Source organism: Papio anubis, chromosome 11 (genome assembly GCF_008728515.1).
Source record: "Papio anubis isolate 15944 chromosome 11, Panubis1.0, whole genome shotgun sequence".
Taxonomy (NCBI): domain Eukaryota; kingdom Metazoa; phylum Chordata; class Mammalia; order Primates; family Cercopithecidae; genus Papio; species Papio anubis.
The window spans coordinates 9,563,826-9,578,903 of NC_044986.1; the positions used below are offsets into that span (position 1 = coordinate 9,563,826).

Genomic DNA, 15,078 nt, shown 5'->3' on the forward strand with positions numbered 1-15,078 from the left:
GCCACACAATCACATAGGTAGCGTTTGACTTTTTTTCTATCAATTATATTTTCCATTATTTCTGGGACTTTGCAGCAGAGCCATGTGGTAGCTTGAGCCTTTTTAATCATTCATCTTCCTGACAGTGTGATGAAGTCTGCAGATTCATTGCTTTGTAGATTAATGAAATGTGACTTGTAATTTCCTTTCCTCCCCCTCCCTCTCCTCTCTACCTTTTTGTTCCATTTTTTTTTCTTACTCATTAGCTGTGCCCTGCCAGGCACTAGTTAATGGGGAGTGGCCCAGTCGAGAGCAAGGGTCAATACACTTTGAAATGTACATTGTTTGGAGTATGTGTGCTTTCACTCCAGACTCCTTTGAGCCTCTCTGTTCCTGCAACCCTGCACCTTCTCCTCTACAGTGAAGGAAGGCGTTGTGGTCGCATCAGATGCACAGAGCTGTAAGGAATGTGGCTGTGCCTTCCCTGCTGAAGCTGGTGACAAGAGAAGGATGCCAGTTAGGGAGAGAACGCAAAGGAATATCTCACCACCCCAGCTAGGACCGAAGGCTTGTGAAGAACTATCTGGGGCACATCGTGGCCCCTTGTTCACACACTTCAGACAGGAAGTAGCATTTTGCTTTCGAAGCCCGTCTCTGGCCATGTGTTCCCAGCAAGGTGATACACTCTGGAAGGCTGGCGGGCGGCAGCAGGACAGCAAGGCCCAGGCTTCTCCACTTCCCTCTGGTTTCTCATTTTGCCAGTTCTTCTAAAACTTCCTGTGCTCTGAAGACACATATTGCAAAATGGCAGGCTCACTCCAGAACGTTTAAATATTGCATTTATTTCGGTGCTAATGAGGACTAAAAGGGTGGAAGTGACAATCGTTTTCTCTGCAGACTGGTGTTCAGCCCTCCCGGAAAGCTGAAACCTGTGCTCACTGGTGGTCTGTTGTCCCCTGGCCTTCTTGCACTGTCTGTAATTCCACACTGCGGGTTTGACTGAAGGAATTTTGACCAGTCTCTTTCAATGAGACGGGGGCCCATGTGAAGGATTTTCCATTGACTTGGCTCTGTCCCACCCTTTTTATTCCACTGCTCTCACTGCAAACATGCTCAGTGTTTCATCACAGGCTTAATCAGAGGCCCATTGCTGATGACATGTGAATGGTTCGAATCTGGCATTGGGTAGAGTGGCTGTATACTTAACGCCATTTTGCCTCTGACTTCAGTGACCAGGCAGCAGATTGATAGAGTTGCTCTTGACACCCCAAAGCCACGGTTTTGATACTGAGCATTGCAGGAGAGGGTTCCTTCTGGTGCACTGAGTGAGAATGAAGAAAATTTGTCCAAGGCACACAGCACTCCTGCTTTCTGTGACCCTGGCCCTAGAGCCCAGGGAGGGTGGTCAGAGGGGCCTTCTACTGGGTGAGTCGTACAGAGCACAGCTTGCTAATCATCATCCTGTTCAAAACAAAAATGTTGGGAAGGAAGCCACTGGTACTTCAAGCCATCAAACGCTCATCTATTTATTTCACAAATGTTGGCTAGTATAGTGGGTGGAGTGGTGGCCTCCCCAGAAGATAATGTCTGCTTTCTAAAACCCCACACCTGGGAATGTTAGCTTATTTGGAAAACGAGTCTTGGCAGGTATCATTATATTCAGGGTCTCCAGATGGGGTCACCCTGTGTTACCTGGAAGCAAGACAAAAGAAGAGGAGAAGCCCATATGAAGACAGAGGCAGAGAGCTTAGTGATGTGGCCTCAAGACAAAGAATGCCAGGGGCCCCCAGAAGCTGCAAGAGGCAAGGAAGGCTCCTCCCCTAGAGGAGGCTCCCCCTCCCAGAGGCTTTGGAGGGACCACAGACACCTTGGTTTCAGACTTCTGGCCTCTGAGACTGTGAGAGAATAAATTTCTGTTGCTTTAAGCCAACCATTTGGTGGTAATTTACATTGTAACAGCAGCCCTAGGAAATGAGTCCAGACACCCACTACACATCAGGCTGGGGCTTCCTGTCCTGCTGTCGTCATGTCAGGAGGCAGAAGGCTTGTCTGCTTTCAGGTGTACTGGGGGAGTGGGTTTGCCTACAAGTCCCCAAGCAGTGATGCTCTATTCGGAGCCGTAGGCAAGGGCATGCAGACCTGGGCCCAAACCCTGACGCTGACCCTTTCCAGACACATACGTGGTCCTGGGTACGATTCTTTCCCTTCTCAACCTCAATTTTCCTATTTGTAAAATTGTGCTGTGTTGCCTACCTCTGCTGGGTTTGGGATGAAAATTAAGTCACCTAATGGCTGCAGAGTGCTTAGGACAGATCCTGGCTTATAGGAGGCACTCGGCAAACAGTGGTAAGGATCGCAATTTTTGGAATCAAAATAGAAGACTGTCATAGAGCTATAGCTGAGACAGCACAACTGTAGAGAGAAACTTAATCAAACACTTAAAACCTGTAGTGTTCATGAATGATAGCTTTACTCCAAAAATGGAGCGTTAAACTTTTTTACTTTAATAAAGTATTTTATCTAAATAGCATTATTTCAGTTCTTTTGGCTTTTTTGTCAAAGCCACACTTCCATGTGTCCGTCCTCACCACACACCATTCTGGCTGCATCTTCTCTCCAGAATCTCTAACTCACACACATTTGCTCTAATGCAAATTTTTGTCTGTAGTAGATACTTGATACCTCCCTGTTTAAACAAGGCCTTCCGAATGTTCTTAAACATTTCTGCTTCCCCCTGTGTCCCATTCCCCAGTGCCATTTTGAGTATTGTTCAGTTACACTGTTGTCCCATTGGCTTGGCAGGTCTGAATGATTTCAGCTACCTTCATACAAACTGCTTCGAACTGTCCATCTACGTCGGCTGTGATAAATACCCACATGAGAGTCAACTGCCCGAAGAGTGGGAGAATAACCGGGAATCTCTGATCGTGTTCATGGAGCAGGTAGATTGAGGGCATGTGGCTGGGATGAGAGGGACTAGCTGGGGGATGAGGCTGCCAGGTGGCTGAAAGTATGGGATGGAATTAGAGCTTCAGACCTTGGCCATCATACTGGGCCATCTTAGTGCTTTGAGGAGCAACACTGTGTTGACACTTGAGCAGGCCCCAGGGAAGAGAGCTCTAAACCAATGATCATTGTCCCCACTGGCCTGGAGCAATTGGGACTGGTTCCTGGGCTCTCTGATGCTGCTCTGCAGGGAACAGGTGCTACGTGTTTGAGCCAACGTGCCCAGGCCCCTTGTCTCAGTCTGCTCTGGCTGCCATCACAAAACACCACAGACCAGGTGGCTTACAAGGCAGACTTGCAGCCCTGGAGGCCGGAAGTCCGAGACCAAGCTGCCCACAGGGTCGGTGTCCTTGGAGCCTTGTCTCCTCGGCTGCCATCTTGCCACCTCTTCACATGGTGGTTATCCTTCTGTGCATGTGCCTCTGTGTATGAGTCCAAATTTCCTCTTCTTAGGAGGACGCCACCTTAACAGCCTCATTTTCACTTAATTACCTCTTTGAAGGCTCCATCTCTAAATAGTCACATTCTGAGATACTGGGGTTGGGGCTTCAACATATGAATTTGGGGGCTGGGGTGGGGTGGGGACACAATTGAGTCCCTAACACCCTCCCAGGCCTTCAGAGTCACTGTTGCAGGTGGCAGGGGTGAATGACCTGGGAGCAGCTTTAACAAGTACCGCTGGGCTCTGCTACCCAGCTGGGGAGGGGCTGCTGCTGCCTCCTCTGAGAACCTTGGACACCTCCCTGCCGTAGGCTGTCAAGGACACATCCATCTTGCAGCATTAGTGAATTCACCAGTTCTAGTTCTGCAACTAACCAAACAGTATCCAGGCCCCACTAAGGAACAGACTAACTGGAAAGCAATGGATTAAACAGAAACAAGTGTCAAGCCTCAGGGCTCCTGCTTTTTCTAAGTGTTAATTCTGACTCCACCTTAACCTCCATCCATTTGGAAGTAAGACCCTGAGGCTGGACACAAGGTTCCCCCTCCATGGATTGTGCTCAGCAGTCAGAAGGCACATTCAGCCAATGGCTTTGGCTGGCACTTTTGGCTGCACTTCTGCACAGGGGGCAGAGGTTGGCACCAGGATTTAGCATCTGACTCTGTCCCATGATGGTCTTGGGAGACTCAGCCCCCAGTGAGCTTCCCTGGCACAGAAGGGTGTAAGTCCATTTTTCCTTCTAAGGGGAACCTCACCCAAGGAATTCCTGTTCCCAGCCTGGAATTTTGTAAGAGAAGGCTCTTTTTCCTTTGCATCCCTGTAAAGAGAAGGACTTGACTGTAACAACCTAATCAGTCTTAAGTAATGATGCCATTTAGCCAAAAGGCCTCCTGTGGATAAAATGCCTAGTCCTCATAATATGCATAAAGTCATTGGTAATTATGGAATGTCACCTTGGATTGGCACATCGTTCTACAAGTGGGGAAACTGAGGCATAAGGTTCAAATGTATCGCATGACACAATTAAGTCTTTGGAAGGGTCTACGCCTGGAGTTGTCGTCTGTAGGAAGGTTTCTTTGAATTGTTTGTTTTCCCTCTGACTTTTAAGTCAGCAAGTCCCAAAAAGTCAAAATAAATATGCCTATAAAAATTAAATTTCAGTTTTTAGCAAATGTGTTTCTGTGAACCGTCTCGGATCCTAATACTTTTTAAGCCTCTGGGCATTTTAATGGAAGACTTTCTGGTGCAAGAACCCAAAAGAAATGCAGAAGTTTACATTCCAAATCCATACAGAGCCAGGCAAGCCTATAACCTGAGGACTCCTGTTTTTCTAAGAGATAATTTAATTGGTGTTTTTCTCTTCTTTTCTCCTTTCTCCTTTCCCCTGCTTCCCACTTAGCCTTTTTTGAAATGCAAAATAACCTGTCACTTCCCCCTCAGCAGACATTCCCTGCAGGGCAAGCTCATCTGTGCTCCAAGGCAGAACGCCCACCTCCAGGGGCTGGCCACTTTTACAACTTATTTCTGCCCAGGAAGGTGCCAACTCAACTGTCTGGTAGATAAGACACCAGGCTAGCAGGGTCTAGATAAGACACCTGCCCTTGCTCACTAGCTCCCTCCCCTCATAAAAGTATCAGCTTTTTGCTCCAAAGGAGAAGTGGCACATTTTAAAGCAGGATGGTTCCCTAATGCTAGCTTCAGAAATAAGTTCACTTTTCTTACACCAAGACCTCGCCCTTGTTAATTGAACCTGACAATGCAGTGAGCAATGAACCTGCTTTTCGGTTCCATGCCCCTGAGCAAGACGTGGTGCTGTGTGAGTTCTTGGTGGGAACCGGCCGATGGCGGGTTGACAGCCCCCTCCATTGTGCCGGTTGTGTCCAGAGCTGGTCGGTGGCCTCACCCTGTGTCTCATGTTCGCTGAGCAGGTTCATCGTGGCATTAAAGGCTTGGTGAGAGATTCACATGGAAAAGGAATCCCAAATGCCATTATCTCCGTAGAAGGCGTTAACCATGACATCCGAACAGGTAACTGCAAATGTGTACCAACTGCCTCTTGGTAAGAAATACCCATTTTTTTTTAGGTGTTTTACTTGGGTTACAATCATGAAATGACTGCTGGAAACGTCTTACTCAGAGCCAAATTACAGTCTCCTTCCTCTACATTTCCCACTTTTCAAGAGACCCTTGAAAGGGAGGTTTTCAACCTGTGCTTCCTGGTTGCTCTCTGTCCCTTGCACAGGATGGTCATGCAGCAGCCAGCTGACCTCCAGGTGCAGTGGAAGTTTCTAAGGAGTTGAGGAAGCAGCTCTGTCTCTATGGAGTTGTTGCATCTGCAGGCATCTTAGCTCTCAGACCAGGTGGAATGTGGCCTGTGTCCTTAAGCCCAGAGGGGCCGGGGAGGGAGGGAGGGAGCCAGGCTGCTCGGGAGAGGGAGAAGCCATAAACTGGGTGACTTATGGAGGAGTGGAGAGTTTGAAGGGACCAGCAGCAAGATGACAGCTGGAGGGGGGGGTTGGGACTGGCCTTACATGCCCCTCCAGAGAGGATGCAACTTTTCCATTAAAGCACAGGAAATCACTGAGCGTGATGCCTTAGGGAGACTCAGGTGTCTGTAATGTGAAGGGTAGGGTAAGAATAACAGTAATAAGAAACGTGGGCATCTCCTATATGCCACTCTGTTAATAGCTTTCTTGTATTAACTCTGTCATTTAACTGCATCATTCCTCACATAAATTGTATCTTTCTTGATGCTGTCATTCGATGGGATGTATCAGGGAGACCCAGCTCCCACTCACTGGAAGGGATGCGTGTCTGAGGGTGTTAACTAGTCAGGGTTAGCACGTGTGATTCCCTTTTGAATGCAGGGTAGAAAATTCTAGGAACTTGGATAATCTGAGGGTCAGAGAATGATCTCTAAAAGCAGTGCTGACATCTTATTCCAACTCTGTTTGCTATGGAAAAAAAGAAATTGTAAGACCCAGGGTTTTATAAACCAAATTCAGTTTCCAGTTCCTAAAATGCCAAAACAATCTCCCATTTTAAAATGCACTTATGAAGTGGCCACACCACGTCAGGACAGCAGAAGGCTGCCCCTGGATCCCTCAGCAACAGCAGGAATAAGGAGCTGTTCCCCACACGATCTGTTCTCAAAGAACGCTCACACATGCTTTCTCTCAGTTGTTTTCACTTTATCCCTCTGAGGGAGACAGGCCATTCTTTCCCACTCATTCAGGTGAAAAACAGCAGCTCAAGGAGGGCACTGACCCACTGATGGTTAAGGGGTTAGAAGAGTTTGGCTTCAGGTCTCTGACCCCCAGGTGGGCTGGAAGATGCCCTACAGGTGCCCCTCAGGGTCCCAGAGGACTCTGCCCTGTTCTTTGCTGGTCAGAAAGTGATATGAAGACAAAGGTGCTTAACAAGTCCAGGTTTTTCTTTTGTGCCACAGGGCTGTCATGACCTGGGATGCCCCACTTAAAACTGAAAATGCTGTGTCCCACTCCCCACCCCTGTCCTAGGCAAACAGGGCCATGATCTGACTTCCCACTGCTCCTCGTGGACTGACAGCCACACAGGGGGTCATCACCGCGGCACCTCTGTCCACCTGAACCTTCTTCCCTGGGGGGGTCCCTGGGTTCCTGCCTCCTGCCTTTCAGGTCTTTGCTCAGATGGCACCATCTCACTGCAGCCAACCCTGACCCCTGTGAGCATGGCACACCTCCCTGCTGCCCTGTTGGTCCCTCTTACCTGCCCCGACTTTGTCCCTTCCCCATGGCACATCTCCCTTCTAACACATCACGTAATAGGCTCGTGTGTACTCTGCTCTTTATTTGTTTCTGCCTCTTCGCCCCCACGAGGTCAGGAGCCCTTGACTGGTTGGTTGGTTTGTTCCTCAGTGTATTATGAGCACCCTGCCTGGCCACTTCTGAGCAGTGGATGCTCAGTAAATACTTGTTGATGAATGGGCGGATGAACAGTCCATGATGTTCCAGGATTACCCAGTGAGAGGCAGAACTATGATTTGAGCCAAGCACTAGAGGCTTCAAATCTGGTGCTCCTTCCTTTATTTCCATGCTATTTTTCTTGATCAGGGAGGAGAGGCTCCTTCTCTGCAAACTGTTTCCATGATCCTGTCATGTCAACAAGATCCCATTCCACCTGCCAGGAAGCAGACTTTGGGACATTAGGATGAGGTGAGGCTGGGGTTCAGACCTGGCCCACATACCCTTCATTACCAGGCTCCCTAGCAGTGGGCCTGGCATAAAAGACCAAATATGCAAATGGGTGAACTGTGTCTAAAATGCCACAAAATTGTAGATTGCTGTATAATGCCATAAATTGCATTTTTCCCACCTAGTTACTGATTTCTTCACTTAATAATATTTTCTGAACATTCATACCGTTTGTCACTGATCTTATAGCCATGAACCACGAGGCTTCACACCGAATACCATGGAATTTTGTACATCGTAGCCCCTCATAGGTGTTCATTTTTTTCCATATATTTATTCACCATTCCTTAATTAATTCAGCAAATGTAGATGGCATAGCTGTAATGTGCCAGAGACCACGCAGAGTGTTGGCGATCATTATGCATGAAAGGCTGTGTGATGTGGTTCTGCATAGGATTTGTATTTTAAACATTACAAATGAAGCTCCTTTGAAATGACAATTCTAGAAGAGCCTAGAACATTCCTTGACTATTTAGTGCTTTGTATGCAATGTGAGAAAACATAAGAGTTTTGAACTGAGTGGGAGATAAAAAGACCCTGGGGCCCCATAAGCTAAGACAGAATACTTTGCCTAATGGGTGCTGAGTTTCAAGCCCCTGCAATCAAGGAGACAGTTTTGATGAGCTAATGGGAAATGCAACTCCCTCCCTTGATTTTCCCCTCTATAAATAATTTCCCAGTGTATTATCATGACAGATAAACTCCATACTTTACACACGGCTCTTTATTCTGTTTCAGAATCTTTCGGTTCTCAAGAAAAGCTCTGAATTTGCCTTGATTTCTGTCTGAGGTTTATGTGATCTGACAAGTTTTATTTTGGGATGGATTTTGCATAAAGTAAACAGAGGTATTAAATGGAATTCCACAGGGAGGGAAGCTGGTAGGAATGCTTTGAGTTAGATGCATATCAGTGCGTTGGACAGACACCCGGCTCACCATTCCACACGACTGTCCTTTACTTGGTGGGTGCTGACCTGACCTGCTCGTGTTGACATTCTTTAGACCTGAGTTGCCCCTTCTACCCGTGTATAGGAGATTGGTCAGGGTGGTGGGAGAAATTATAAGGAAAGACACAAACCTTCTTAGAAGGTCAGGAGGTTTTGCAAAAACTTCAGAAGGGCAGAGTAAATAACAAGGGAATGTAAAGGAATTTATCTAAATCAATTTGTTTACTTATGTCTCCAGAAACCAACCTTTGATCATTTGTGTGCAGGACTGCTCTCTACTCGGGGGTCGACAATGTTAATTACCCACAAATTGTGTTTGCTCCAAGCCTTTGTCATTAAATCTGTACTAAATAAATACAAACATTCCTGGCTTATGGGGGCTGCACTCTTGTCAGTGGTGCTAAGTCGTGCAGTCCCCTATCCACATGCTCAGGCAAAATACTTGTGTCTGCATACTTCTTTCATCCATTGCTTGGCCAGAGTCTATGGGACAGGCTTGGCATGCGTGAATGCCTGGGATGCCCATTATGTGTTGACTTCCACTGCAGCTCCCTAGAAGGTTCACCCTGAACACAGACCTGAGCACTCATGGGGACAGCAGCCCAACACTGCATCTCCCGCTTTTCATAATGTGATTCCAGACTTTTCCAGTGGCTAGAGACAGAAGCAGAGAAAATGAGAGCCTCAAGGAAGACATTGGGAAAATAGCCAAAACTGAGGACAGCGTGCCCTGCCAGGCCAATGAGGGCATCAGGCAGATCCATGTCTCCTCAGTAGAAGCTTTCAGATGACGGGGCCAATGCCCCTCATTCTGACTGTGTGAACCCACACACAGTCCTGATCTTTGTATTCATTCTTTTGACCTTTCTTATTGAGCTCCTACTGTGCACCAGACTGGAAATACTGCAGTGAGTAAAACAAGTATGGCCTCTAAAAGTACACATTCTAGTGAAGGAAACCTAGAGATAACTCCAAAACGAAGATTTAAAAGTTTACTATGCACTGTGATCAGTGCCATGAAAAAAAATAAATCAAGTGATATTTACAGATAGATGGGAAAGCCAAGGAAGGGTCCCTCCCTACGGGGACATACACAGGCTGGCCTTTAGAAGAGCAAAGAATAGCATTCAAGTTGGAGGGAACAGTAATTGCAAAGGCTCAGAGTCAAGAATCAAGAAACAAAAGGAAGCCTTGTGTGGCTGGAGAGAGGCCGGCTGGGACCAGTGGAACGCAGTGATGTGGAAGGGGCCCACAGGATCTGCGTTGGGTTTTGCGCTAAGCACTGAGCCCTCATCTGAATGGGGTGAACCCTCAGGCTCACAGGAACATTGTCTCCACCTGCTTGTCTATTTCTCGTCAAAAATTAGAGGGCTTATCTGACAGGGCCACAAGGACAGAACAAATTTCTTGAAAATTAGTAAGAATAGCTTTCATTATTAAAAACAAACTCTAGGACTGGCGTGGTGGCTCATGCCTGTAATCCTCGGCACTTTGGGAGGCCAAGGCGGGCGGATCACGAGGTCAGGAGTTCAAGACCAGCCTGGCCAATATGGTGAAACCCTGTCTCTACTAAAAAAAAAAAAGAAAAAGAAAATAAAGTACAAAAATTAACCAAGCGTGGTGGTGCGCACCTGTAATCCCAGCTACTCAGGAGGCTAAGGCAGGAGAATTGCTTGAACCCGGGAGGCAGAGGTTGCAGTGAGCTGAGATCACGCCACTGTACTCCAGCCTGGGCGATGGAGTGAGACTCTGTCTCAAAAAACAAAACAAAACAAAAAATCGAACTCTAGGCATTTAAATGGAATCTTGCGAGGCCTGACTTTACAAAGGGTGAAAGGAAGTGGACCTGGCACAGGAGTTGGGAACAGCAGTGGGAACAGTATATGCAAAACCCAGAGGTGTGAGATGTGTGTGTCCTGAGACACCATTGCAAGGCAGTCAGAATGGCTGGAACAAAGGGGTGTGAGATACAATAGGGGAGGGCAGGAACTGGGACCCCAGAGGCTCCAGCCACCCAAGGACTTTGGATTTCATCGCCATGTGGCCCTGCGATAACAGCAGGTTTAGGGAGTAAGCACCATGATGTGTATAAGAAGGCCAGCAACAGCACAGAGGGTGGACTGGGGAGGGGACAGGGAGAGCTTCTTCTGGCTTTTTTGGGGACAAGGGGAATCACAAAGGCTTCTTATTAGAAACATGAAGTTGAGCCAGTTATGCTGATAACCATTAATTGTGGGTTTCTTTCACTGCTCAGCTTACTGAGGACCTCCCTTGGTGAGAACCTGGGCTGCCCCTTCCCTGAGGTGTTTAACCTCCAAGTGCCATTGAGTCAGGTGCTCCCACTGAGACGTCTGCTTCCAGGGGCCTCCAATGGCCAGTGCCCCACAACAGTTGTTGGTGGGGGCAGACTCTTGGCCTTAACTAATCCCCTCTGAGCACGCTTGGTAGTTGAGACCTGATATGCCCCGCTTCTCAGGCCAGTAAGCCACGTGCTCTCCTGGTCGCTCACTTCTCTCCAGCCCATTCAGATGAACCAACGTTCTGACCTGTTCGGTGTTCAATCCAGGAGGATAAACGGCATGCATGTTGAGCACGGAAGAGGAAAACATGGGCTCTACAGGTGCCTACAGCTTTAACACAGAGCCGAGGCAGGAAGCAGAGGCCATTTCCACTCTCAAGGATGAGCTGCCTGGTACCAGGGAGAGGGGAGAGGACAGGCAGGGCACGTGGAGGAGGTGGCTCGCTTGGGCTTGTCAGGGACTGTGGGAACCCCGAGGGAGATCTCCAAAGACAAACTTTGTTGTGAGGCTCGAGTCACCTGCTGGTGTAATTCAGCCTGTCGATGTGCTCCTGAAAAGGTATGAAGTGGCATTTTATTTAGTTGAAGAACTTGCCATTTCACTAAAAAAGACCCAGGACACATGCCAGGAGCCACCCACCTGAGCGTGTACCTGGGTCTGTCAGATGAGTCCTGTTTTCCTTTCAGCTCCTTAATGATGTACTTGTGGCAAATGACTGCCTCCACGTTTCACTTCCCGTCACGTCCTGTGCTCCTGTGAGCTCAGCGTATTGCACTGGGTGTTTCGGATGAACTGGGATTAGAATGTTCATGATTTCAACACGATGCTTCAAAGTGTTATAGATCTGTGTATATGGGAGATGTATATTTGTAAACACATACATAGTTTTCTTCCATCCATTAGAAGACTTCAGGACTTGTTAAGACAAGCAAACCTTGTCCAGGGACTACTAAGTACTTGATCAAACCCAACCTTTTCTCTACCTGGCTCCAAAACTTTAGACTAGTCAGGACGTTCAGATTGTCACAAGTGAAGGACTGCTGATTACTAGCTGTGTGACCTGGAGCAGGATACTACACCTCTCTGGGCATCAAATTACTCACGTAGAAAAGGGAATAAGCGTGCAGCCTATATCACAGAGTCACTTGGAGGGTTCAGTGAGCCAGTGCCAGCGTCGTCTTTCTGTGTGTGGGTAGTGTTCTCTGGGATGGCCTCTGGTGTCTCCTTTTCTGTCTCATAGTCTCTGATATGCTGTGGATCTAAATGTTCTCACCAGGCTGTAGGCTCTCTGGGAGAAGTGACCTCAGCCTAGAACCTGTCTTTTTTTTTTTGTTTGAGCCAGAGTCTCACTCTGTCACCCAGGCTGGAGTGCAGTGGCATGATCCCGACTCACTGCAACCTCCGCCTCCTGGGTTCAAGCGATTCTCCTGTCTCATCCTCCAGAGTAGCTGAGATTACAGGCACCCACCACCACACCCAGCCTCCCAAAATGCTGGGATTATAGGCGTGAACCACTGCACCTACCAGAGGGATCCAGCCTAGAGCTGAGGATGGACCCAGGTCACGTTAGGTGCCTGGGAGGTAATCGGCCGGTGGTTACCTGGGAGGCGTGGGCACCACCTCAGCTCCAGCCTGGGTCTCATGTGGTCTCAAGGCTCCTCTGCCCCGCAGCATCCATGTATAGATGCCCCTGCAACTCCCAAGTCTCTCCAGGCCCCAGCCAGGGAATGGGGTACAGGTGCCAGGGCCTCTCCTGGGTCATCTGACCTCAGCCCAGTTAGTCCTTTCCTTCTCTTTCCAGAAGTGAAGAGCCCACGCCTTTAGAAAATGGTTATTGTGTACTTGCAGCCATGCTAAGGAAGCCAGGAGGCCCTGCACTGATGACTTTTCAAGATGGCATTTTGTGGCGAGGGCATACCGTTTGGAAGTTCAAGTTCATAATGAGTGGCTCATATTGTCACAGAGCAAGGAACATTAGCGATCGGCTCTCCAGCTTTGCTCCTGTGTACTGACACTGCGGGAAGCCTATACCTCCCCTCCCTGTTCAAACCATTAAGGCAGCTTTCAGAGAGGAAAACATCTTGGCTTCCAAAATGCATTAAGAATTTGCATCTGCAGGAGCTAGGATTCCACGTTGCCAGCCTGAGAGTCTCTCTCTGGCCCAGGGAGCTGGTCTTGGAGGAGGGCTGGCGGGATTTGCATTAGCAAGAGCTCCTCTGAGTCTCCCCTGGTTTTCCTTTCCACAGCCAACGATGGGGATTACTGGCGCCTCCTGAACCCTGGAGAGTATGCGGTCACAGCAAAGGCCGAAGGCTTCACTGCATCCACCAAGAACTGTATGGTTGGCTATGACATGGGGGCCACACGGTGTGACTTCACACTTAGCAAAACCAACATGGCCAGGATCCGAGAGATCATGGAGAAGTTTGGGAAGCAGCCCGTCAGCCTGCCAGCCAGGCGGCTGAAGCTGCGGGGGCGGAAGAGACGACAGCGTGGGTGACCCTCCTGGGCCCTGGAGACCTGTCTGGGACCCACGCAAATTAAACCAACTTGGTAGTAGCTCCATAGTGGACTCGCTCACTGTTGTTCCCTCTGTAATTCAAGAAGTGCCTGGAAGAGAGTGTGCATTGTGAGGCAGGTCCCAAAAGGGAAGGCTGGAGGCTGAGGCTGTTTTCTTTTCTTTGTTCCCATTTATCCAAATAACTTGGACAGAGCAGCAAAGAAAAGCTGATGGGAGTGAGAGAACTCAGCAAGCCAACCTGGGAGTCAGAGAGAGAAAGAGAAAGAGGGGAGCCTGTCCGTTCAGAGCCTCCTGGCTGCCTGGAAAAGGATTCTGGTATTTCCCCTGTTTGCGTGACAGCAAAGGTTCCACATGCATTTGCAATTTGCACAGCTAAAATTGCAGCATTTCCCCAGCTGGGCTGTCCCAAATGTTACCATTTGAGATGCTCCCAGGCATCCTTCGAGAATCCACCCTCTCTGGCCCTGGGACATTGCAAGCTGCTACAGATAAATTCTGTGTTCTGTTGACAATAGTGTCATTGCCAAGTGCACATCAGTGAGCCTCTTGAATCCATTTAGTCTCCTTTTTCAACAAAGAAGTGTGTTCAGAAAAGGAGAGAGAGGCTGAGATCACTCAGGAGTTTTGTTAGGCGGTAAGCATGGAGCTTCTTGCACAAATTCTGGGTCCATAAAGAACTCCCAAACTCCCTGCAGATCCAGTAGCCCTGGAGTCTCCCCAAGTAGGGAAAACCAGAGGTGCCAGCCTTCCTGAGGGGTCAGATAATTTAGCCTGGATCTCCTCTTTTACCTGCTAGGACTGGAAAGAGCCAGAAGGGGGGTGGCCTGAAGCCCTCTCTCTGCTTGGGGTATTGCCCTGTGTGGAACTGCGTGCTCATGGGCTGGCCTCATGTCAGTCTGGGAGTTATTTTTGATATGTGGAATGCCAGATCTTCCAAATTAGGCTAAATGCAATGAAAACCTCTTAGGATTGTCTGTGGAGCATCAGTTTGGGAAGAATTATTGAATTATCTTGCAAGGAAAAAGTGTGTCTCCGTTTTTGTTAATGTTGCTGCCTCATTGACCTGGGAAAAATGAAAAAAAATAATAATAAAGAAAGCAAATGGTAAGACCCTTCTGGTGTGTTTGGCTTTTCTGGGTAGGCTTGCAGCCACCCCACTACCTCTTTCTGAGGTTGGTCAGCCTAGACAAGGTGCCTGCTTGGGGGTGGCCATCCTGCACCCCGACTAAGCTCAGCACTGATGCTGACAACACTATGTTCCCTGCCTCCTTCCCAGGAGAGACACATGTTTGGGACCCACTATTCGCTCTTGGAGATGCCCATGAGCATCTTTAGAGAAAAGATTCTCATGTAGCTTTTGCACAGTCTATACTCAGGGTCAGCTAACTTTTCTTTAAAAGGGTCAGTAAATATCGTAGGTTTTGCAAGCCACACAGTCTCTGTCATAACCACTTAGCTCTGCTATTGTAGCACAAAAGCAGACATACACAGTACAGAAATGAATGGGCCAGCACTTTGGGAGGCCGAGGTGGGCAGACTGCCTGAGGTCAGGAGTTCAAGACCAGCCTGGATAACATGATAAAACCCTGTCTCTACTAAATATATAAAAATTAGCTGGGTGTGGTGGCATGTGCCTGTAGTCCCAGCTACT

General features: G+C 48.3%; 1 protein-coding gene across 2 annotated transcripts in view; it reads left to right on the plus strand.

Annotated features, from left to right (window-relative positions):
• The window catches only part of CPXM2 (carboxypeptidase X, M14 family member 2), a 146,261-nt gene extending 131,722 nt beyond the window's left edge, over positions 1 to 14,539 (plus strand). The window contains exons 12-14 of one of the 2 annotated variants that reach the window (XM_003904374.5): positions 2,782 to 2,921; positions 5,356 to 5,455; positions 13,153 to 14,539. In XM_003904374.5, coding sequence (XP_003904423.3) covers positions 2,782 to 2,921; positions 5,356 to 5,455; positions 13,153 to 13,406 — 494 coding nt within the window. In that variant the 3' untranslated portion in view covers positions 13,407 to 14,539. The remainder of the gene's footprint in view (positions 1 to 2,781; positions 2,922 to 5,355; positions 5,456 to 13,152) is intronic. The other variant, XM_009215569.4, reaches the window with a different exon arrangement.
• Positions 14,540 to 15,078: the final 539 nt, after the last annotated feature.